The sequence below is a fragment of the Anarhichas minor genome, unplaced genomic scaffold (assembly GCF_050575085.1).
Source record: "Anarhichas minor isolate MPS153535 unplaced genomic scaffold, ASM5057508v1 ptg000024l, whole genome shotgun sequence".
NCBI classification, from domain to species: Eukaryota; Metazoa; Chordata; class Actinopteri; order Perciformes; family Anarhichadidae; genus Anarhichas; species Anarhichas minor.
In genome coordinates this window covers 2,715,273-2,737,526 of record NW_027466470.1, presented here as the reverse complement: position 1 = coordinate 2,737,526, position 22,254 = coordinate 2,715,273, and the positions used below count along the sequence as shown (strand labels likewise).

At 42.1% G+C, this 22,254-nt stretch overlaps 1 protein-coding gene and 2 long non-coding RNA genes across 8 annotated transcripts; 1 reads left to right on the top strand and 2 right to left on the bottom strand.

The window, feature by feature from the left end:
- Nucleotides 1-699: 699 nt before the first annotated feature.
- On the bottom strand, nt 700-4,078 carry LOC142956728 (uncharacterized). 2 transcript variants are annotated; one of them, XR_012956043.1, is made up of 3 exons: nt 3,644-4,049; nt 2,363-2,521; nt 700-1,854 (listed from the first exon to the last, which is right to left on the bottom strand). It is a non-coding gene; the product is annotated as an uncharacterized LOC142956728 (long non-coding RNA). The 2 variants fall into 2 exon arrangements; XR_012956042.1 differs by lacking the exon at nt 700-1,854 and having other exon boundaries at nt 2,211-2,521; nt 3,644-4,078.
- On the top strand, nt 3,575-18,930 carry LOC142956726 (cAMP-responsive element modulator-like). Of its 5 annotated transcripts, none has more exons than XM_076098457.1 (8): nt 3,575-3,766; nt 5,417-5,534; nt 5,697-5,807; nt 7,663-7,751; nt 8,040-8,215; nt 8,840-8,992; nt 10,995-11,065; nt 13,576-14,481. In XM_076098457.1, the coding sequence occupies exons 2-8, from the start codon at nt 5,427-5,429 to the stop codon at nt 13,828-13,830; spliced, it is 963 nt and encodes a 320-aa protein (XP_075954572.1). In that variant the 5' UTR covers nt 3,575-3,766; nt 5,417-5,426; the 3' UTR covers nt 13,831-14,481. The 5 variants fall into 5 exon arrangements, with proteins under 5 accessions (XP_075954572.1, XP_075954573.1, XP_075954574.1 ...); XM_076098458.1 differs by lacking the exons at nt 10,995-11,065; nt 13,576-14,481 and adding exons at nt 16,492-16,648; nt 17,183-18,930 and having other exon boundaries at nt 3,612-3,766; XM_076098459.1 differs by lacking the exons at nt 3,575-3,766; nt 5,417-5,534; nt 5,697-5,807; ... (2 more) ...; nt 8,840-8,992; nt 10,995-11,065 and adding exons at nt 14,822-14,912; nt 16,492-16,648; nt 17,183-18,930 and having other exon boundaries at nt 14,242-14,511.
- LOC142956727 (uncharacterized) lies at nt 16,389-21,120 on the bottom strand. Its single transcript, XR_012956041.1, has 2 exons — nt 20,985-21,120; nt 16,389-20,136 (listed from the first exon to the last, which is right to left on the bottom strand). It is a non-coding gene; the product is annotated as an uncharacterized LOC142956727 (long non-coding RNA).
- Nucleotides 21,121-22,254: the final 1,134 nt, after the last annotated feature.

Sequence of the window (22,254 nt, the reverse complement as noted above, 5' to 3'; positions counted from 1 at the left end):
ATTGTTAATGGGACAAACTTTAAACGTATATATAGTAAGCCTATATATATTGTACTACTGCACTTAATGATACATCATCATTGGTTAAAAGGCCACAGGTCTTCTTGTGCACCTGCTGCTTTCCTACATCGTTCCACCCAGGACCAAACCTTGTCCGGACCTGGACCCGGACCACATGGATGGACTTGTACCACTGAACACGTCTAAGACTAATCCTCCTGAGCCAGTAGATCATAATCATAATTGTTCAAACTTTCATTTAAAAAAAGGGCTTTGACACAAGGTTTGAGAACACATAAAGAGAGGATAACCACTGAATTTAAAGTATGTGGAAAGCGTGTGTGCTGGTTAAAAGGGGGCCACTCCTCCATCTAATGCCAGCGTGCAGCTGTGTGGGACTATTTTAACTCTTGCACACAGCTGGAGCGCTCACAGACCACCGACCACGGCCTCAGCAGCTGTCACAACGCATTAAACAGACTCAGTTTAGGAGAATATGAGCACTCGTTCAAAGTGGAGTTGGCTATTTTAAGTGACGGAGGACTGTTGTAGCACCACAATAGACTCTACATGTGAGACATTCAGTGGATGTTCTGGCACAGCAGCAGAATGTGCTTCACTTTTCTTCTTTTACACTGTAAACAGAGTGAAGTAGAGAGGTCAACGGTGAAGGGAGTGTCCAGGGAGACTTTTGTATAACTCAAGGTCCTTGGAGACACAATTTATTACATTGTTCACTCCAAAGAATAATAGAAAATAAATCTACTTCATCAAATACAAAATAATAACTTTTTTTTAAAGTTGCTTGGTCATCAATTTAAAACTAAATTATAATGTGAAAATAAAAAAAGTCTTTTTTCCAGAGCTTTCAACTGAAATCTCAGCTGCATACTGCATACAACATATTGTACATGTTGATGTCCACCTGTCAGATGATGTGAGTTTGTGTCTGACATATTTGATTCAGTAGTGACCTCTTGTGGTGCTCAGCGGACAGTCACTGCTTTCACCAGGATTTAAACTTCTTAGTTATTATTTCCAAACCTCTTTTGGTGAAACCTTCTCTTTTAAAGACAAACTTATTTAAATTAGAACCAATTATTAGTCAATTTAATTATAAACACTTTAGATATTCAGTGTGTATTTAATCTTGTAATATTTATTATCATTATTATTGTTATCATCATTATTACTAATGATATTATTATTATTTTCCTCAAATACAACTAGTAATCTATCTGAAAACGCTGATAGTTAAACACTGTACCAGACAGCAACAGTTCTCAGATGCAGGTTGGATGAGAACACATCATAGAGAATTCAAACTAACTATATTTAATTATATTAAACACTGATTAGGTACATTTGAAATGTCCTGCAGCCTCCTGCGTGGTCTGAGACGCTAAAATATACTGCCGCCATTTTGGTGTCATACTGCTAGAAATACAGAAGTCATATAATTATATCCTCACAGCTATTATGTGATTGTTTGAAGCTGACCCGTCTGTAATAACTTGTGATTTATGACTTTATGTAAGTGTGTGGGGTGGGGGGGGGGGGGGACAAAAGGTCAAGTAGCTTGACTTCTGGGAGATGTTATTGCCAGAAGGGACTGTGAATTTGAACAAATGAGGTGAGTTAAGCTCACGAACAGATGCCTGAATAGCTCTTTGATGGTAATTATCAGCATGTCATTGTGTTACGCGTTCATCCCGGGCTAATTTTGTGCTAAAGAGCTATCTGGCCCAGGTCACATGGCTCCCTGCTGTCAGGCCTTCGTGCCCCCTCCGCCCCCCCAAGGGTCCCCCTTCTGCTGCTGGTACTCGACCATCTGGAGCCTCCGTCGTCCCTCCTCTGACCCGCAGGACAGGCCGAGGTTGGTGTAGGAGGAGGAGGACGAGGAGGATGAGGAGGACGAGAAGGACGACGAGGAGGATGGGGAGGAAGGACCAGAGGGTGAGTGGTGGGGAAACAATAACTGATGTTATATACTGTATATATATATAGCTTCGAATTTAGACAAATTAGTTTTATAAAATGATGGATGGCAAAATAAATTCTGAAGGAAAATGTAAGCTTTGCAGCCAAATAATGATAAATATGTATTATATATATATGTATGTGTGTGTCATATATGCAATAAGAAATGAAATATGTTAAGAATTACAATTTAAATTCAAATTGAAAATGATACATAAGAGACAGCAGGATCAATGAGAATACATGGAGGAATTTATGGAAAGTGAACACATGACTAGTTTTTATCATTACATTGTAAAAAATATAGAGAATGAAGGAACATTTGTCTCCAAAACTGAAGTGTTTTATGCATTTACAATGTACAAAATTGTACAAAAAACACCTCATTCACAGCTTTTTGCCGACTGAGGCACTTTTTGGTCACACTGTGGCAGATTAAAGGAGGCACTGTGGTGACGCGGAGCAGTGCTCTGATATCAGCAGGGACACGGTCTGCACAGGACCTCTTCTGGCATGCAGGGGGACAGATGGTGGCTCACATCTAAATAAAGCAAGTCAGCAAGCACAGATCAGATTCCACAGTACACGCACCTTTATATCAGAAGGAAATGATACGTAGGGAGTAGAGGAAAAATACATATCGCAGATTGTAATGGTCTTTCAACTAAGGCTTTTTAAAATGATCAGAGACTACCATATACTTTGTTGTTACTGTATGCTTTTAAAAACTTACTCAGTTATAATTCAGTCATGATGCAGGATGTTTAAAGCCTCTATGAAACTAACCTCTCACCAACTCCACCATTCAAACTCTCTGAATACAGAAACTCAAGAATGATGAGTTTGTAGACATTTGTTTAAATGGACGTCGTACATTTCTATAGTGGTCTGGTGTTGGTTATTAGATTTGCTCTCTTTATTGTTTACTGCTGCTCGAGAGAAACTTGTTCTACATTAAGGCTAAAAACACTTACTAAAATGTTATACGAGCCTGAATGTTTGGATGCATTGATCCTGTTGCATGTCTGCTTTTTAAAGTGTTGTTGCTTCTGTCAGCCAGTAGATGGCGACATTACTCTGATCTGTAAACATGGGACTCATCATAGAAACACTGACAAATATCCAAAATTGATGTGGAAATTAATAGTATTATGACGTCTATCGTCTGCGTCATATTATTGCTAACTTGAATTGCTTTTTGTTGTGTGAATTTACATTTGAGTATTTAAATGCCCTACCTTTAAAATGACAGACACGTTGTAAGACATTTATTTAACGCAATGTCATTTAAGATTCATATCTATATCTATATCTTCATACAGACAACTGATCTGTACTGATAAGAACACCTTGTGCAGTTGAGTTGAACTTTATCTAGGCCTACTGCTCAATGTGGTTTGGTCCAAAGCAGTAAAAGATCTTTAAAATAATACATTTATATTATATAATATATAAATGTATATACCTATTATATAATTAAATAAATGTATATAAATATGTAAGTGTCAATTTACTGATATATTTTGTCCTATACAGCATTTAAAATATTCAGAGAAAGAAGATTTCGCCCGCTGGTCGTTTTGCAGCCGCGCATAGCGAACGCGGAAGTAGGTGGAGGGGAACCGTCTTCCTCCACCTACGCACTCTTCGACGCTAAACTGACCTGTCGGGTCGACATTTTCGGCACAGCATCGTCAGCGCTGACGTGAAACTACGTGAGCAAAAGGCGCGAGGCCGTCCAACCCATTGCTGTAATTAGTGACGAGTCTGACTACGTAAAACTTCGGTAAGTCACTGCAAAGCTGTCACTTTTTCTCGCTCGGCGCCAGTCGAGCAGAGAGTCGAGGGACAAGTGTTGCAAAACAAACCGTTAATTAAAACTCTTTGTTTTGAGAAGCAGGCCGGTGAATTATTAGACGATTAACATGGTGTTAAAAAAGAGTTCTCGGTCAGCTGCGGTCGCAGCAGTTCCTTTTTTTTTTGTTTAAGTTTACGGAGCTGCGTCAAGGCAGACGGAGTCACGCGCGTCGGAAGTTGGTGCGAAAATGTGTCCCTTCAAAATAAAAGATTAAATATTCGAAAAATATCATTGCTTCATTTTTTTTCTATCGCAAATTCCTCCTAAATGTATGATTTCGTTATTCCTCAATTGCGATAATAAGATAATATACAGTTAAAATTAAAAGTCTTAATGTGGAATTAATTGGGGAAGTTATAGTACAGCTTTATTTTCAATTTGCTAAAACAAACGGAAGTCACATTCGCCTTCAAGACGTGCTTTGAGTGAGTCTATTCCACTTGAACAATTCTAAGCGGGCTTTATGTTATTTGAAAGAGACAATAAACCAGAAGTGGACATTGTGTTTACAACATGTGGTTTTACAGAGACATTTAAAAATGAGTGTATACTTTGTCCTCTGCTCCGACACTGCAGGGTTTCTTTTAAAACGTGGGACTTTGGGGATTTCCATTGCCTACAGTGCACCATGAGAACACTTCCTAATCTAATGTCTCACTCGTTCAGTAGCAGATAAGAACACTACATTACCTTGAGAGATGTGCGTGTGCTTGGAACTAATCTGCATCAAACAGGGGCCCCGTAGCTGGACATGAGGAGGGCCCCTCATGGGGAAATTAAAAAGCAGTATTTGGCCTTTGATCTGCTGCTGACGTCAGTGATCCCTTAGCCTTCAAATTCAATGACATCTTTTGTTCATCATCTCTGGTTCAAACCAGTCTGTGAAGACGTGATATTAAAATATACGTAAAGACATTTCTTATTCTTTTCCTCTTTTCTTGTTATTTTGCCAGAAAGGATGTAGAATCTGTTTAACTGGTATTGGAGTTTGTAACAGACTCCTGGAGTGTGAAAACGTGCCTATTGGAGTTGAGGCTGCCAGCCCCGCCGGATGGCTGCTGCCGCACACAATGAGCATGAGTAATACATTGTCATGTAATACATATTTGTCCCAAGCTGGATAAACAATCACTGCCAACGGAGATCTTCAGATGAATTGTTTTTTGACTCGCAAGCAAACGATCTACTGTACTGAATCCATCGTGCTTAGTTATTCTAAAAAAATGTTTTCAAGGAAAGGTTTTAATTTAGTCACATTAGTTTAAAAAAGACAACTTTTCAGTTTACGACTGGTGTTCCACGAACACCATTTAAAAATGCGACAATGAAACTCCATTAAAACAGACATCAATAAATACTTCAAAGTGGGAAAACAGCTCAAGAATATAATATATTACGGTAATATATGCAGGACATCATGTAGAACAAACTTGAGGCGGGTGAGATCCTGTTTGACAACGAGTCTTTGGCATCACATGTCAAAGTTATGGTACAAGTGGTGCTGGAGAGGAGAACAGACTGAAGGCCTTGGTCAGCCTCAGCGGTAGTAATTACTGCTCTGTCTGTCTGCCCGTCTAGGTGACTGACTATGGATACCTCGGTCTCGCCTCAGCTGGACGGCAGTTTAAACGGCTCGGTGACGGACGGGGAGGAGAACCACAGCGACGACAGTCTGTCTCCTGCAGCGCTTCCTCAGGTACACTCGCCTCGTTATGAGAGAGGAAGTGTCCGTTTCACTCCGACACTCGAATGTTCACGGACAGAGTGTGACAGTTGTTCAGCACACAATGTTGAGGCATTATAATATAGGATGTCTGACTGAAGAAGTGTTCCTTTTCCCTGCTTTTGCACCACACAGGTGTCGGCGGAGTCTCCGGGTGTGACTGTTGTCCAGCTGTGTGACGGTCAGACGGTCATCCAGACCCCCCAGACCTCCGTCATACAGTCTCCACACGTCCAGACCGTCCAGGTGAGAGCACGCCACGGCCTCTGCCTTAGGTTGCACTTTTTCTAGAACCGAGAACACCGATGGTGAATATTTTGACTACAGGCAGTATGAATTAAATTTAAAATATCAGTATCAGCGAGACCTGTTTTTAAATCCTTTGGTGTCCAAATCAATTCTCAAATCATACAAGACGAGTCAAATCTTAACTATATCAGAGCAACTTTCAAGTCATTCAAGATATGACCAAGTCAAACATGTCAGAGCAAGCCTCAAGACGAGTCTTAAGTCATCAAAGACAAGTCCAGGTCATTTCTCAAGTCAGTTCAAGTCAAATCTGTCATATCAAAATCTAAGCCTAGTCTATCAGACCAAGTCTCAAATCATCCCTGAAGTTATTCAAGACATGTACAAGTCAATATTGTCAGAGCAAGTCTCAAGTCGAGTCTTGAGTCGCTCAAGACAACTCCAAGTCAAATCCGTCAGAGTAAGTTTCCGGGTCAAGTCTTTATTCTGCCAGAGCAAGTCTCACGTCAAGTCTCAAGTCACACAAGACAACTCCAAGTCAAGTCTTAAGTCTGTCAGGGAACAAGTGAAATGTCAAGTCCTCATTTTGGTGACTTAAGTCCAACTTAAAAATAAATAAAACTGTAAACAAAAGTGGAGTTGTGACGTCCGAGTCGGTGTGGATCTAGTTGCTCTGGAGTGCTTGTGGTCTCCTGCGGTGCATCTGTTAATAGGATTGATGTGAGCAGTAGGAGCTGAGGTTTAAGCTCATCAGTCTAACCTTCACATTCAGGAGACGCTGTTGTTGCGTCTGGGCGGGAGGACTGATCCAGGAACTGTTGACACATCAGGAAACCTGTAGGGTGACGCTGCCAAAGAAAGTCATAACGGGATTGTTTCACTGAATAATGTGGTGCAGACGCACATGTTTCAGTATTTTCACCACACAAAACTGTTTGTAGATGGGAAATGAAATCAGATAAACATGTCGCAGCAGATTTGTCTCGCATTACATGAAACGTGTCTTTTCGCAGATATAGGTCAGGAAAGAGAACGGCACAGTGAAACAGCAGATGGCAACCACAAAGTGGTTTTCTTAACTGATTTCAAAGCACTCCTTCATATCAGTAAATATCCCGTGTCACTGTTCCCATTGAGCCAGTTTATTCAAAGTTTTAGATTTGCTTCTGTCAACAGCCAGATTCAAGATTAGAAACTGTGCACGAAGCAGCAGATACAAGACAAGTGAAGTCATTCTGCTGCTTTTATAACCCGAACAGCATATAGGCTTAACCTTCGCTCACATGATTATCAATAAGTAGTCGAGGACACCCGCCCCCCCGTTTAACCTGGCATAAATCAGACCTGTCCTTTGTCTGGCGCAAACATTGTGTTCTAACAGGGCCATCGCAGCCTTTGTGTTGATAATGCCCAACCATGACGCACCAGTGTGAGTCATGAAAGCTCACCGACTGATGACACAAAGCCAGGTCAAATTCATGTTTATCATTCCAACAATACCCATTTGTGTGAGCAGAAATGTAAGCCTGTTTATTCATGTAGCAATGAAATCATGCTCGGAGAAAGGAGGCTGTTAACGTGCTCATTAACAGATAATCACACAGCAGGTAGAACTCTGTAAAGACTCTCCGTTGAGACGTGTGATGGGATGAAAAAGGTACCGTTTCAAATTAAATGGCTCAAATTCTTTCTTTGACGTCATTCTTCTGTTTCACAGCATCCCAAAGGTCTGTGTACGCAAAGCACCGCCCCCTCAGTGATAACATGTAACACCAAAGATGTTGAAAAATGTAGAAAAAAATCCTTTTATTGTGGATTACTCACAATATATAACACTGGTTGTTTTCCACAGATCGCCTCTGTGGCGGAGCTGGAGGATGACGAGTCAGTCACAGACACCCAGAAGAGACGGGTGCTTCTCTCCAGGCGTCCATCTTATCGGTGAGAAGACGTCAAACAAAGTTAAACAAGTTTAGACATGAGACGGATATCTATACGGGATATACCTTCATTTAACAACCGGGAGTCAAATAATAAATAATAATCTTTAGAATCAGGGAAGTATGGACGACATCATACGTCAGCAAATTGAAGTTAACTGCTGCAATAAAGTATGAAAAACATGAAACCAAAGCATGATAAACAATATAAAGTCTGTAAAGTGTAAAGTCTTATAACGTTAAACTGTGTGTGTGGAATCACTTTATGGAACTCTCTTCTCTCCCGCAGAAAAATCCTGAATGAGCTTTCATCGGACTCTCCGGCAGTTCCTATAATCAATGAAGAGAGGACTGAGGACGAGGAGGACGAGGAGGAGGAAGAGGAAGAGGAGGAGGTGCCGGTCTCCAGTGCTGCCTCTGCAACAGTGCCGACCTCCATCTACCAGACCAGCTCAGGACAATATAGTCAGTACACATGTAAACAGGGCCCACCCTCTACTGTTCGATAACATAGAGTGGTATTTACTTACAGCCTCACTTCATTGTGTCCATGTAAATATTCCATTTCCTGTAAAGTGCAGCAAACTGTGGGCTTAATCCCATGTTTTCTATCAGTTAAATGTGGTAGCTTAAAATACAACAGTACCCCCAGTGACAAGAACCAGGAACAAAAAACAGGATCAGAGTTGCTGCGTTTGCCGTAAATTAGCCGGGAAGGAACATCATTTTAAGCCTCGTGACGATACGACTCATAGACCAGTTCACAGTTTTAAACGTTCTAAATGTCTCCTGTTGCAGTGTGTGTGAATGACAGAAGCTGACAGGGAATACACATGGACCCAAGCTGCCAAGCCTAGCAATGCAGTTCAGTTGAAACAGTCTGTACTGTTGACTTAAATACAGTTTCTCATTGTTTTACTAAAGATTCAACCACGAGGGTGTCATGTCCCTTTAAGACTACCAACTATCAGTCATCTCACATTTTCTATTAGAAACATGAATGAAACTTTCTAAATACCTGACATAACTTAACTATTCCATTTAATTCCGACTGCAGCCTAGTTATCGCTGAACTTTGACTCCACACAGTTGCAATCACTCATGGGGGAGTTGAAGCCTTTCATGGGGCCCAGACCACGACGGTGGCCAGCTCTCACGTCCCGCAGCCTGGAGCCACGATCCTGCAGTGTGCAGACTCCACACAGCAGTTCTACATTCAGGGAGGACAGGTGCTCGTCCAAGGTAGGGTTCAAAGCATTTTGAAATTTCATATGTGCATGTTTAGACATTTTGGAATCGCGTGTCGCAAAAGAAGGTGGTCATTTCCAGGTCCTCTTAGCATGTGGAATAACGTTCATCTCAACAGGGACATGGCTTGAATTGAGGCTAAGATGACGATCTTGTGTGAATCAAATGTAACATTATAATCCTCAATAGAAATCATGGGATTAGGACCTAGAATGAAATTGAGGGATTGTGTAAAAGAAAATGTACAAGACACACCCACAACCATGGGAGCCATAGTGAACAGTTTATCCTGGGGGCCAGTACATTACAAGCAGGGCTGAAAAACTACAGAATACTGTAAAGTGTCGGTATGATAGGAATGTTAATAGGTAGGGATGTTAATATACAGTTTGTACTAGCACCAATCATTTTGTAACGTCTTCATTTGACTCCTGAATGAAGCTTTGATTCCTTAAACCTGTTTTATTACAATATTCAATGAATCAGTGAGATTGAATTGATACCGTTTGAGTCATACCACAGACACAAAATGGTGCGAGGGCTTACATACCAGTGACTCACACATGTAATCGTTTGTCAGCACCATCACAGTGGAGGTGGAGGACAGTGTAATAGCTGGACTAATTGACTGTGATTACAGGGCAATCTCGAGGAGAGGATGATATAGAGACCAAAACCAAAGAATAGCACATCAGTGGCCACATCTTTTCCATTTTGCCACGGACGATGAGTACGTCCGTGGGAAGAATAGGGTTTCAATCCGTGCCTTTTTGGTTTTTCTTTCTTGGTTTCATAGTGACATATAGCTTCTGTCCTTCTGGATACGTTTCACCTTAACCCCTGAAACTATGAACATAACAATAAACACAAAGACCTTGTCAGAGTGGATATTATTTGGGCTTCCCTGAATAGTAAATAGCAGAATAACAGCAAATAAAATACCAGAATTAAACTAGATTGGAATATAAAAATACATATAGAAATAAGATGTGAACAAATAAGCACACAGTATCATTCAATACATTACATTCATACGTTAAAGTTGCAGCCAATTAGAACAAATGTAACAAATTATAAAGAAAACAATATAGAACAAATATCTTTCTACTCACACCATGTTAAGCATTTTTGAACTGGAGGAACTTCTTCGTACTTCTAAGAACATAGTTCTAAGAACCCTCATTTTTCCTTGTATTTCAGAGTAGGTACTCTCACAGCACAAGAGGAACTATGAGTGGCATAAGTGTCCGGTGATTGGTCAAACACATGAGCCAATGCAGCACCGGCAGTCTTTTAAAAACCTCTTAGACAACACAAAACACAAACAAAATGGAGGAAAACACGCACAAATGGACCAACAGTGAAGATCAGAAGTGAACTCGTTCATGAGCGCACACCCAGTGAGCGACCTTGTAGCGAACCTGGCAAACTCGCCGATCTCCCAACTGAACATGTGTGCGAGCGGTGCTGGCCGGTTTACGCCACTTCATAAAAAGGCCCTTGAAGATACGTAGATCTAGGGGGAGCTTCCCAGTGGGTTCCACTCAGGGTGTCCAGAACTGTTAAGTCCAAACGCCTAGAGTTATGCAAAAGGTTATCAATAGTTTTGAAGGGTTGTGCCCTCTGCTGTAACCTCTATCTAATTGAGCACAACTCAACGGTGTCTCCTTTACTATTTGGAAGCCAAAATCCAGCATAGAGAGGCTGAGTGAATGTGGTCTGGAGTCTGTGGAGGAGAGTCATGGTTTCAGAGACGCTGTAGAAAGACAGAGAACCTGCTCTGTGATCCAGGTACACTCCTACTCTGGAGGACCGAGGACCAGAGACAGAAGTTCTGATGTTGCTGTGTTTGAATTGATAACCGTTTTTGTAAGAAGCTAATCCCCAAGACTTGCTGTTGTTTCCAAATGCACATGCATCAAAGGTCCCTGATCTGCTAATATCCTTGTAGGCGACTGCTATTAAAACTTCCACTCCGCTTCTCTTCACCTCCCAGTAACAACGTCCGGTCAGGCTCTCGTTGCTCAGGACCTGCCACCTTTCCAGAAATCTGTCCGGGTGCCAACGGTAAAGTTGAGGTGTTTTCACCAGTGTTGCCTTTCTGTTCCCCTCAGATAACAACACATGTGTGTGTACTGTGTTTGGATCCAGTGTGATTTGACATGAATACTGTGAGAGTTCAGCTCTTGTCGTGGGCCCTGGCGGTATCAATAAAACATCCACTCCAGTCACTGTCCGTGAGATCTTTGGCCATTCCTCATTGAGAACCCCGTGAAGTTTATCTCTTACCTCTGACACAGCCTCCGTCACATCTTCCAAGTACTGAAGAGGACGGGTATAGGAGCTTGGCAAGTCTGTGGATCCATCGAGACAGGTAAGTGAAGGCTTCCTATGAAGAAAACGGGTATCATCCGCTGTGTGTGGGAGCAGCTCCAGCTCAGCTTCTTTCCTTCTCAGATCAGCGATCTCCTCCAACTTGTCCTGAAGCTCTGTGACCCGACTCACTTCAGTTTTCTGCCGAGATCGGATCTGCATGTTCACCTCATGACTTTGCTTCTTAATCGTACTAATTAGCCCAGTGAAGATCTCCTCACTGTCATCTACTGCTTTATCAGCAGAGCGATTGAGAGCCTCCACCTCCATTTGAAGAACCTTCACGTCCTTCTTTTTCTTCTGGATTCTCTGCTGGATAGTTTGTCGACTCACCTCCAGCTCTCTCTGCCTCTCGGTCCTCTGTGCTGCAGCTGAGACTGTGTTGTGGCCTGTGTGTTCATCCGTGGAACAGAGATAACAGCCACATTCCTGATGGGTATGGCGGTGAACACTCTTCATCTTGTTGTGAGGAGAGCAAATGTTCTCTCGAAGCTTCTCGGTGAGGCTGACGAGCTTGTGTCTTTCAAGGAGAGGGGATTCATAGTGAAGCTGGAGATGTTGCTCACAGTAAGAAGCCTGACAACTCAGACAGGACTTGAGGGCTTTGCGCTTCCTCCCAGTGCAGACATCACAGGCCACATCTTCAGGTCCAGCATAGGAGCGATCAGCTTGGAGTCCAGTCTTCTTCAGTTCCTCCACTAAATCAGCTAACATGGTGTTTCTCACCAGGACAGGCCTCGCTGTGAAGGTCTATGTGCACTGAGGGCAGCTGTGGATTGTTTTCTGATTCTCTTCATCCCAGACGTTTCTAATACAGCTCATACAGTAGCTGTGTCCACAGGGAGTAGTGACCGGATCCTTCAGTAGATCCAGACAGATCAAGCAGCCAAGCATTTCTGGGTCCAAATTCTATCCTTGCTCTGCCATTTGTATGTGAAAGTGAGAGGCTGATTGCTTCACTCAGCCCTCTGTTTGTTTTCTCATATGTATTTGGCGATCAGCTGCAAATGGGCTTGTCTGATCTTGCGATTTGCTTTGTTGTTGTAGATGCCCATACTTTTACTGCCAGACCTCAAAAGTGGGCGGGAACACAGAAATGTCTGAGCACAATGGGAGTCTGTACCTGAAAAACCAGGAGGACGAGGTGGTTAAGCCTTTGTGGTTAAGATCAATGTTAAAAGGAGCTGTGTGTGTGCTCAGCATTTGTGTTTGACTTTTCTAGTTGCTTGGAAATCTTTAGGGGGAGATTGTGGTTCAACAGTATATGCCACATTGAAGTGGTATGCATCAATGGGAAGCTGGGAACCTGATGATTAATTTGAGATGCAGTGTGCAGTGTTTCAAGTTGTTCTAGTCATAAATAATGAATTAATTGTTGTTGAAAGTGTGAAAGGGCTGAGAACATTATGATGGAAGTATATGAAGTTCACCATGCTCTATTATGTCTCGTAAGTTGTTGCCGCTTTTTTGTGTTGTTACCATTTATTACACAGATTTGGTGCTAAATTTACCCTCGAGAATTGATGAAAATGTCAAATCACAAATCCCTCAAAAATACAAACTTTGTTCAAGAACACCATAGAAAAATCCATGCTATGATTTGGTATCAAATTGGATGGCGAGCACTTCTGTTATGGAAACTGCTCAGAAAGTCCCTTATTGTTCATATACCTAGGAAAGCCATACATCCTCTGAATACTCTAGGTCTCTAGTTTTAGTTTCAGGTCAATTTATACAGTGACGTCAAGTTTCAGAAAATGGTTTCACTATGTGAAATAGCTACTAAATGGAGAATAACCTGAATAATATGTTTGAGCTCATTGGATCAACAATAGTTTCAGCTTTCCAGTTATACCAAAGTTCTGCTATTTCAAGACTATTTAGGGACCCCAGTATCCAGAAATATTCAAATAGACCATTTTTAGAAAAGGTGTATAAAACACATGTATACTGCAGGCTGCATGGTTTATGACCAAAACTGCATTGGATAAGCATAAAGTAACATAGAACCAGTTTCATTCACAACCAGTTTCATTCACATATCTTGCGGGGTGAGAGACTTCAGCTTCAAAACTGAGGCAACTCCAACCTCTGAAAGACGGTGATCGCCGGCAATCCCGGGGTTCTCAGAGTTGGTGAAGCAGCCAAATCTTGTTCGCTTCTTCCTCTTAAACGTTTTACTCATTCACTATCGGATCCATCAGGCATCCATCCATCCATCCATTTTCCTCCGCTTATCCGGGCTCGGGTCGCGGTGGCAACAGGCCAAGCAGGCTGACCCAGACTTCCCTCTCACCGGCAACATGTTCCAGCTCATTCTGGGGGATCCCGAGGCGTCCCCAGGCCAGCTGGGAGATGTAATCCCTCCAGCGTGTTCTGGGTCTTCCCCGGGGTCTCTTCCCAGTTGGACGTGCCTGGAAAACCTCCAGTGGGAGGCGTCCAGGAGGCATCCTAATTAGATGCCCGAACCACCTCAGCTGACTCCTTTCGACGCGATCTCGGGATCCATCAGGCAGTCAGATCTATTCTTTTCATGGGCTCTGCTAAATATCTGCTATGCTCTAGAATTCAGCAATATGAGTCATGAACATGTTGTGATGATTACTATAAACAAATAATGTAAAAGCTCAATTATCTTTATTCTCTCCATCATCCCACCTCCCGTCTTTTAAAGACACACACACACACAAAATAACTCCCATCAGGGTGCTCAACAGTTTGCACGGCAGCCGCTTGGGACACAATATCCTCTTGTTTGTTGAGCGTCTCTCTGCGTCACCAGTGCTAAAAATACAACCCCTCCACTACCAGCTCCCCCCCTCCCTCCCTCCCAGCTCACATTGTGTGACTCTACTTTACCGTCTTATCCGCGGGGGGAGGGAGGGAGGGGGGAGGAACTCTAATCCGGGGTGTTTTACTGACTTCAGCGGGCAGGAGTGATGTCATTGTGATGTCAATGCCTGTAATTGTAATCGGGCTGCAAAGTTGACGAGTGACCAGAGAGAGCTGAGAGGGAAAAGGGAGGAGGAGAAAGAGGCTCTGGCGAAGCAAAGGAGTGAGGGTAGAAGAGTGTTTGGCTGCCGTGGTGCTGGATTATTGGAAACAAGAGATGGCTGTGACTGGGGATGAGACTGAGTCAGGTACAGTGTCGCTCACACTTTGTTTTAAAAATGTGTTTTGTGCAAAAGTCACTTTTCTTTTACTCTTGAGATGTTTATGCACGTATTGCATGAAGATAAGGACTTGAAGAGCTTCTCGGGTTACGCCCACCTGTAAATAAACAGTGAATACAAATATGCTTTTGTGGTATTTGGACAAGATTTTTTTAAACTGTAAGAGGACATGTTTTTATTTCGACAATTGTGAGAGCAAGACTTTCTTACAGAGAAATATTTATGAAATTTGAGTTACTTTTCTGTCACTTTTACTTCATGCATGGTGAAATTGCAGAGGACACATGGCGCAGATTGGAAAGCTGTCCTTCCTGTTTCACCACAGGAACGAACAGCTCACGCAAAAAAGAAAAAAGAAAAGCGTTTTGGTTAGTTTGCTCAACTATGTTCCTGTTAGTCCGTCTCCCGCTGGTACACTTGCACACACACTCACACATTCTGCTCTCTGCTGTCAGGCAGAAAGGCAGTGGGGGAGTGTTTGTGTGTGTGAGGGGGGGGGGGGGGGGGGGGAAGAGATAGTTGCCGGTTTGACGTCACTCCAGTTTCCTGGAACAGAGGCCAGGCAGGGAGGAGGGAATGCAAATCAGGCGAGTGAGACGCACACACTGACGTCAGCACAGCGCGAGTCACTCTGTTATCACAATGACAGAGAAAGTGTGTGTGTGTGTGTGTGTGTGTGTGTGTGTGTGTGTGTGTGTGTGTGTGTGTGTGTGTGTGTGTGTGTGTGTGTGTGTGTGTGTGTGTGTGTGTGTGTGTGTGTGTGTGTGGACAGGAGAGGGGGGGGGGTAGAAGCAGAGCAGTTAACAGCAGAGTCATTTGTCGATGATTCAACTCGTAGGCTACGTCTCATGACCCACATCCAGGAAGCTGCTTGTTTTTCACCTTTTAATGACAAATACAATCAGCTACTGGTCAACGGCAGCACACAGTGGTTCACTTTGTGGTAAATACAACATACTTATTGAAACCTATGGACAGTCCGTCGGGAAAATTTGAGCACACAAAACATGAATTTGTTCTTTTGAATTAATAATACGTGCACATTAACGAACAGTTTGTTTCATTTTGACCAATGTTCTTTTATTTTACCATATTTGTAAAGGATGTCAAAGACATGTTTCTTAGAGTATTTCCATGTGTCACTGTCCAAAATCTAAAGAAATGGCTTTAAACCCAAGCGGCTAAATAACTGTTTATTCTGCAGTGTTAGGCTAATACAGCAGCCAAGGCTGGACAGACTTATTGAAACACTATTTAACAAGGTGACAACCTAACATTATTAATATGATGGAATGAATTCAAATCCAAAACACTTGCTGCTAGTCTGCCGCTAACACAATGCCAGATCATAAATGACTAATCTGTGTGCACAAATGAAGTACTTCAAGAGCAGAAACTATTAATTAGTGCACACAAGTACTCCGGATACCTACTCTGCTAGGTGAAGATCTTAGCATATTATTATTATTAATATGATTTTCTTTTTAGCCAGCCTCTAGTGGCCATTAGAGGAACTGCATGTAAGTCATGTCTTAAAGAATGTTATAGCAAATTATAAGGAGTCACGGGCCAAAAAATAGTGTTGTACACCTGCATGATAATAACCACTGACAGAGAAACAAATGGAACCACTTTATTCCCCAAAACAGGTCGGGTCGGTTAAATACAGATACCTGTTCACGAGGACCGTCGAGGTCAGAGGAAATTCATCTTATGAGGCAGGAAGGAGAGCGGATGAGCGCTCTTGGCTGAAGTTGCTGTCTAACATCCTGTGGCGAAATAAATTCATGTTTGCTGTACTTTAAATGTGAAAATGTGAAGAAACACACTGTGTGACTGAGAAAAATGTTTTTTCATGTATCCCATTTTTTATTATATAAGAGAAATAAGGGCAGCAAAAAGTTACAGAACTTGGAGTCCTAAAGCTTCTGTCCCCCCCCCATACAGCTGCCACAGGAGACATACCCGCCTACCAGCTGCGTTCGCCCAACTCGGGCCTGGCTCACAGCATCGTGATGGCAGCGTCCCCGGGGTCCATGCAGAACCCCCCACCGCGCTCTGAAGACACCACCCGCAAGAGGGAGGTCCGACTGATGAAAAACAGGTAGGAGATGCTAATGGGGGGGAAATAAGCTCATAGGACAACAATAGTTCAAAAATGCAGTCGCTGAGATGAGTATTTGGGGCGCTAATGGCCTTAAATGTTTGAGTCTCCTTTTCTATCCTACAGTAGAGCATATCTCTCCGAATGGTGAATCTCACTTTGGGATGAAAGTTAAAAGATACACAAGTTATCATTTATAACCAGGTTTTAAATGATTCAAAGAGCCAACCAGGGCTCCATCCAATGGATCAGTCTGGACAGACAGTCTGGAGGATGACGTTCACACTTGTTTTGGCCACAAGAAGTGCAAAAGGTCGAAGCTGCAGCGTACTGTTTTTAAACAGTGATTGTTTGAGGATTGATGGGGGAAATCCTGCGGCGGGTAAACGAATATGAAAATAGCCATACCTTAAAAAAAAACATGTGCTCCCTTGGATTGTGCATTTTCTCTGGAGCCTAAATTACATTTTCAACAAGCGACTCAAACATGTCTCCCTCTCCCTCTCTCTCTCTCTCTCTCTCTTTCCTCTCCAGGGAGGCAGCTCGTGAGTGCCGCAGGAAAAAGAAGGAGTACGTGAAGTGCTTGGAAAACCGCGTGGCTGTGTTGGAAAACCAAAACAAGACCCTGATTGAAGAGCTGAAAGCGCTGAAGGACATTTACTGCCACAAAGCCGAGTAGCGGCGGCCGTTTCTGGTCATGAGCCGAAGACGGCGCCGTTTACAAAACTGCCACAGCAAAACGACAAAAAAAAAGAAAAGACTTTGGAACAAAAACTTTGTTGTCTCCGCTCACTCAGGCCTGTTGTCCCGGGAATTCGAACTGCTTGAGCTTTGCCAGTTATTGCCCGTGTTCTTATCTTGCGCTCTTCGCATGTGAAGCGTCGCACGCGCTTCGCTCGCTGTAGCTTTCGTGCACGCTGGCGAGAGGCAGTTGAAGGACAGGAACCGGAAGAGGAAATACAGGTGCGTCCTGAAAACATAGTGAGGGGTTAAAGAGCGAAAGAAAAAAGACCCGGCAGGTCAGCCGGGTCTCGCTGCCGGCAAGTCCCTCTGAGGTCAGACGAGGTGCACGCAAAGCTACGCAGATCCACCATCAGCTGCAACGAGGCAACTCCACCGTGTTTACCCGACAACGTCATCTGCGTCGTCTACGCTTCTGTTGTGGGCCGTGTCATGCATTCCTTCATGCAAAAAAACAAAACACTTTGAGCTTTTTGTTTGTAGAGCGATTTGGATCTTTTTGTATAGACGTTCTTTCGTTTGGTCAATAAAAAAAAAAAAAAGGGTTCTTTCAAGACGCACGTGAAGAATTCAAGATGGCGGTTTATGCACAGAGCTGCAAACGTATGTTTCACACCAAAGTAGCGGCCGGGGCATTATCTGAATCTTTCTGAATCTTTATCTGAATCATTTTTCGTCTCTACAGTGAGTTGATTGTAACATTTGAAATGACGCAACTGCTCGTCAGTCAAAGCACAGAAAGTACCAAAGTATCAGAATATGTATTATATTACATTTATTTGAGGAATTTCACTCCACAAGTTTGTATATTATTTTACAAAGCAAATGTAACCAAGTGGCTAACACGAGACACAATTGAATCGACTATTCTCTACGGAATAAAACTAACTTTTGTAAACAGACATCTGAAGATAACTCACTGCTTTACTGTCACGCAAGCGTCTTTTTCACATCATAGATATCCATTGTGGTGTAAAACTGTATTTGATTATGGCTGGATATTAAAATGCTCTGTTTTAAAGGGTGATGCCAATTTCTTTCCTTTCCTTTTTTTAAAAAAAATGTAAAGACATTTTATTTTAATGATAATATATCATATTGTGTTGATGTTTCTGGTGATTTTAAAGACCGCTTGCTTTCTTTTTGTCTCTGTAGTTGTTGAGTTTGTTCCACTGAATATATTAGAGAGAGAGAGAGAGAGAGAGAGAGAGACTGACTATCTCTCATGGCTGCCAAAGCTCTCTATTTAACTAGCGCTTAGCTCAGTGACACCACGATGACTCATCCTGTGGTAGTCCTGTCGTGACCTGTCATGGTTTGTCTTCACAGAGGAATGGCCGTTTGCTAAAAAATTGCTAATAAATTTATGTTTAATTTGATATCAACTGAGTTGGATTTATCTGCATGTAGTATTATTATTTGTTTGCCGTATCAAACGGCTCTTATCTTTTAACCGGTGTTCTCTTCTCAGTGTACTTCCTTTATTTGAATTGTAAAAACCCAAACTATTTTTGTTTATCTAATAAAACATTCAAATGCCACAGGGGTTGTGACTTATTGCTCACCTTATTGCTCAACTTCCTCCTCGGTAGGTTTCACAGAACAGAACACGTTTACAAAGTGCTGCCGCCGTCTGGTAGTAAGAGGTACTTCAATGTTTTCTATCGAGGGAAATGAGAACGAAGAGGACACAGTTTGATGTTCAAAAGTTTGTTTCAACTGACATACAATACATGATAAATGTAGTTGCATTAATATGCATACAATTACATTCATATATATATATATAAAATGAAAAATCCATGTATAGTTGATGTTTAAATGAATGAGAATCCATTCCAGCGTCATTTAGAAAGAATATGCAGAGGTATTGTTTTTGCATGCAGATGACAATCTGACTGGAAGGAAGCATCACTCTGTGCTGGTTAATATTACTGTTATGTTCCTTCCATTCAGATTGTCAACTGCACGGACATGAATACCTCTGCTTATACTTTTTAAATGATTATTTATAGATAATTGATTTTCTTTGTTTTTAAAAAACAAAATCAGCAGTTTAATTCTGATAGGATAGAATGATTTAGGCTGATGATAACTTGCATCTTTAACACAAATGTTGTAATCGCTACAACTGAAGTGGAAATTCCTCTTTGACTACATCTTCAGAGAAACAACGTCAAGACATAAGCCTCCTAAATAAAGTCACAGCCACAATATACACCCACAGTGTACACGGAACCAATGTCAAGGGCAGAGTATACGATGTTACTGCATCCCGTTAGCTGTTAGCTGTGCAGTCGTGCCGTGCAGTACTGTTTGTCCGTCCTGGACACTTGACCAATCTCAATGGGATCTTGTGAAAGCATCTTGAGGAGCGTTTTGTAACTTCTTCGTCACATTCCCACATTGGAGCTCACTATAAGACAGACGCAGCCTATTCTTGTTAATGCCTTAGCACATCTAAGGAAGTCTAAGTTGACTTGGAGTTAATGATCGATAGAAAAACATCTCACAGAGCCTCGTGAAGTTATTATAAGTCAGTGATGGAAGACAACTCTATTAATAAATAATTGCCGATCGTCTATTCAATCCTCTCCTTTGTGAAAGTGTGGCTGCTTTTGTTTTTCTTGGTGTTCATATCAGCCGTTGTAGCTGAGGGTGAAGGGAGGAGTGGTTCACCCGCAACTTGTTTATCAGCAGTGTCGTTTCCTCCGGTCCCTAAAGGTCACAGATGACGTAACGTCCACCTAAGAACAGACACAAACTCAGTTTTATTTTGGTAGTCCTGGCAACAAAAGGTCAGCTCAACCTTTGCTAAGTAACAAGATGTCTTCATTCGCCTCATATCTCACTGAATGGGATAAAAAAAAGAAGCAAACTAAGATTTCAGGAGCCAGTAACAAGAAATTACTTTAAAAAACGGGGATGTGCATGAAAACGAGTAGTTTCCATAGTAACATCTGGCGATATCACGCTGACCTCGAAGGGGATGATGGGATGGATCTCTCTGTTTCTTTATTGAAGTGGGGTTGCTCTTCTTCTTGCCTCATATTCAAGTGCTTCTCCCTCACATACAAATTAGTTTTCTCTCAAAATGACAACACACGCAGGAACAGTCTTTATCTCATACACACACACACACACACACACACACACACACACACACACTGCATAAACACATGGAACTCTTTCTCTGTTTTGATACATTCTCACACACACACACACACACACAGAGAGAGTGGTGAATATGATGCTGAAAGGGAGCGTGCCTCTGATGGAAACCTTGAAATGAGTGTTTGTGAAGAGGAAACCTTGCCGCTTCCCGACACTGAATCATCTTATCTCTTTGACATTCTGCCTCTGCTCTTGAAACGTTACAGAGTTTTCACTGACACTTAAAATGGTTTAAATACATGTTTCGCGGACTGTTCAACGTGTATGAGTCGAGTATCCGTCATCATTGAACTTTACATTTATTTCATTCAAGCACATATGAAAACTCTCCATGCATAATAACGATTTAGTTCTATTTCCTGGTGGAGTCAGTATCAAGTCAATTGCTGTTTAAAAGTGCACTGTTTAGTATTTACTCAACCCCTGAATCTGCATGTATCATCTTCCCCCTCCAGAGCCGGAGCGTTGCAGTGTGGGAGGCTCTTTAATATTTCATTCTGTTACCTCTCAAACATCTTCATGGCCTTTGGTCCAGTTTGACCGGAGTGGAAATTTCCACCTAGAGACTAAACCGCCTACCAGCAGCGAGCCGAGGCCGACTGCCTTGACAACATGAACTGTGCTCCACTGTGGCGGCTCGAGGGGGACCTCTGCTGTCCGACACACGCTACTGCAACAACAAGCTCCGATCCTGGAAACCAAACGATAGCTGTGAGATGTTTCGTTGGTTTAACGTAAGAAGTGGTAGTTTCCTTGCCGCCTTAAAATTGGGATTGAACAGAACTCATACTGAATGTTCAATTTCAATAAAAAACTGATTTACTTTCACCGACTGCATGAAAATATGGCAATGTTGAGACATTAAGTTAATTCAACTGTAATGCAGTGATCTCAATTTTTAACATTATAGTTATCATGTGTCACCATGTTTGGTCCGATTTATGTTTTGCAAAAGTGGAGGTTCTTCAACAAGAAGGCTCCTCTCTAGAGCCTGTTTGCTGCTTTGTCTATTCTGGGACATTCTGTAGAGACTAAGCAAACAAAAACACAACAATTCTTTTATTAATATTATATTCCATTTCGGCCAATAAATCCCCCTAAATCCTTCACACTGGACCTTTAATAAATCCATACAGATGCAATACCATGGGTTGGCCGCAAGATGTCACTATTTTGCAGCTTTGGGCCCCAATAATACAACCATCTAGGTGAGCTCGTTGGCAAACCAAATAATCCTGGAAATGACTGCTATCTATATATTTTTTGGGTCCTTTGCCAACTTGCTGTCTTCTTTGAGTCCACCCACTGACAATGAGATTCATTTCAACATTATAGAATCTCTTAAGGGCACTTAAAAAACAGCCTTCCCCCAATGCATGATTAATTAACTCTACAAAACCTCGACCCAAACCATAACCCAGTCCTTAATGGACTAGAACCCTTTAATATAGTCATGTTAACTTATATCACTCTCTCTGATTATTATCTCTCTATCCGTGTGAGAGCCCTTGATTATCGACATGAATATAAACAGGTGCAGCATCACCTGTCTACTATTACAGGTTATATCTACGATTTAAATGCGCTCTATGCAAGTTCAGATGACTCACTTATTTGATAGGAAAAAAAAAAGTTGCCTAACAATAACCCATCTCATGACCAGATGAGTAGATAGACGTGGATGAATCTGT

Coding starts and splice junctions, on each gene's coding strand:
- LOC142956726 (XM_076098457.1), top strand. CDS start 5,427: ATGGATACCTCGGTCTCGCCTCAGCTGGACGGCAGTTTAAACGGCTCG. Junction 8,216..8,839: donor GACCAGCTCAGGACAATATA/GTCAGTACACAT, acceptor GACTCCACACAG/TTGCAATCACTCATGGGGGA. Junction 11,066..13,575: donor AATCTGTCCGGGTGCCAACG/GTAAAGTTGAGG, acceptor CGGATCCATCAG/GCATCCATCCATCCATCCAT.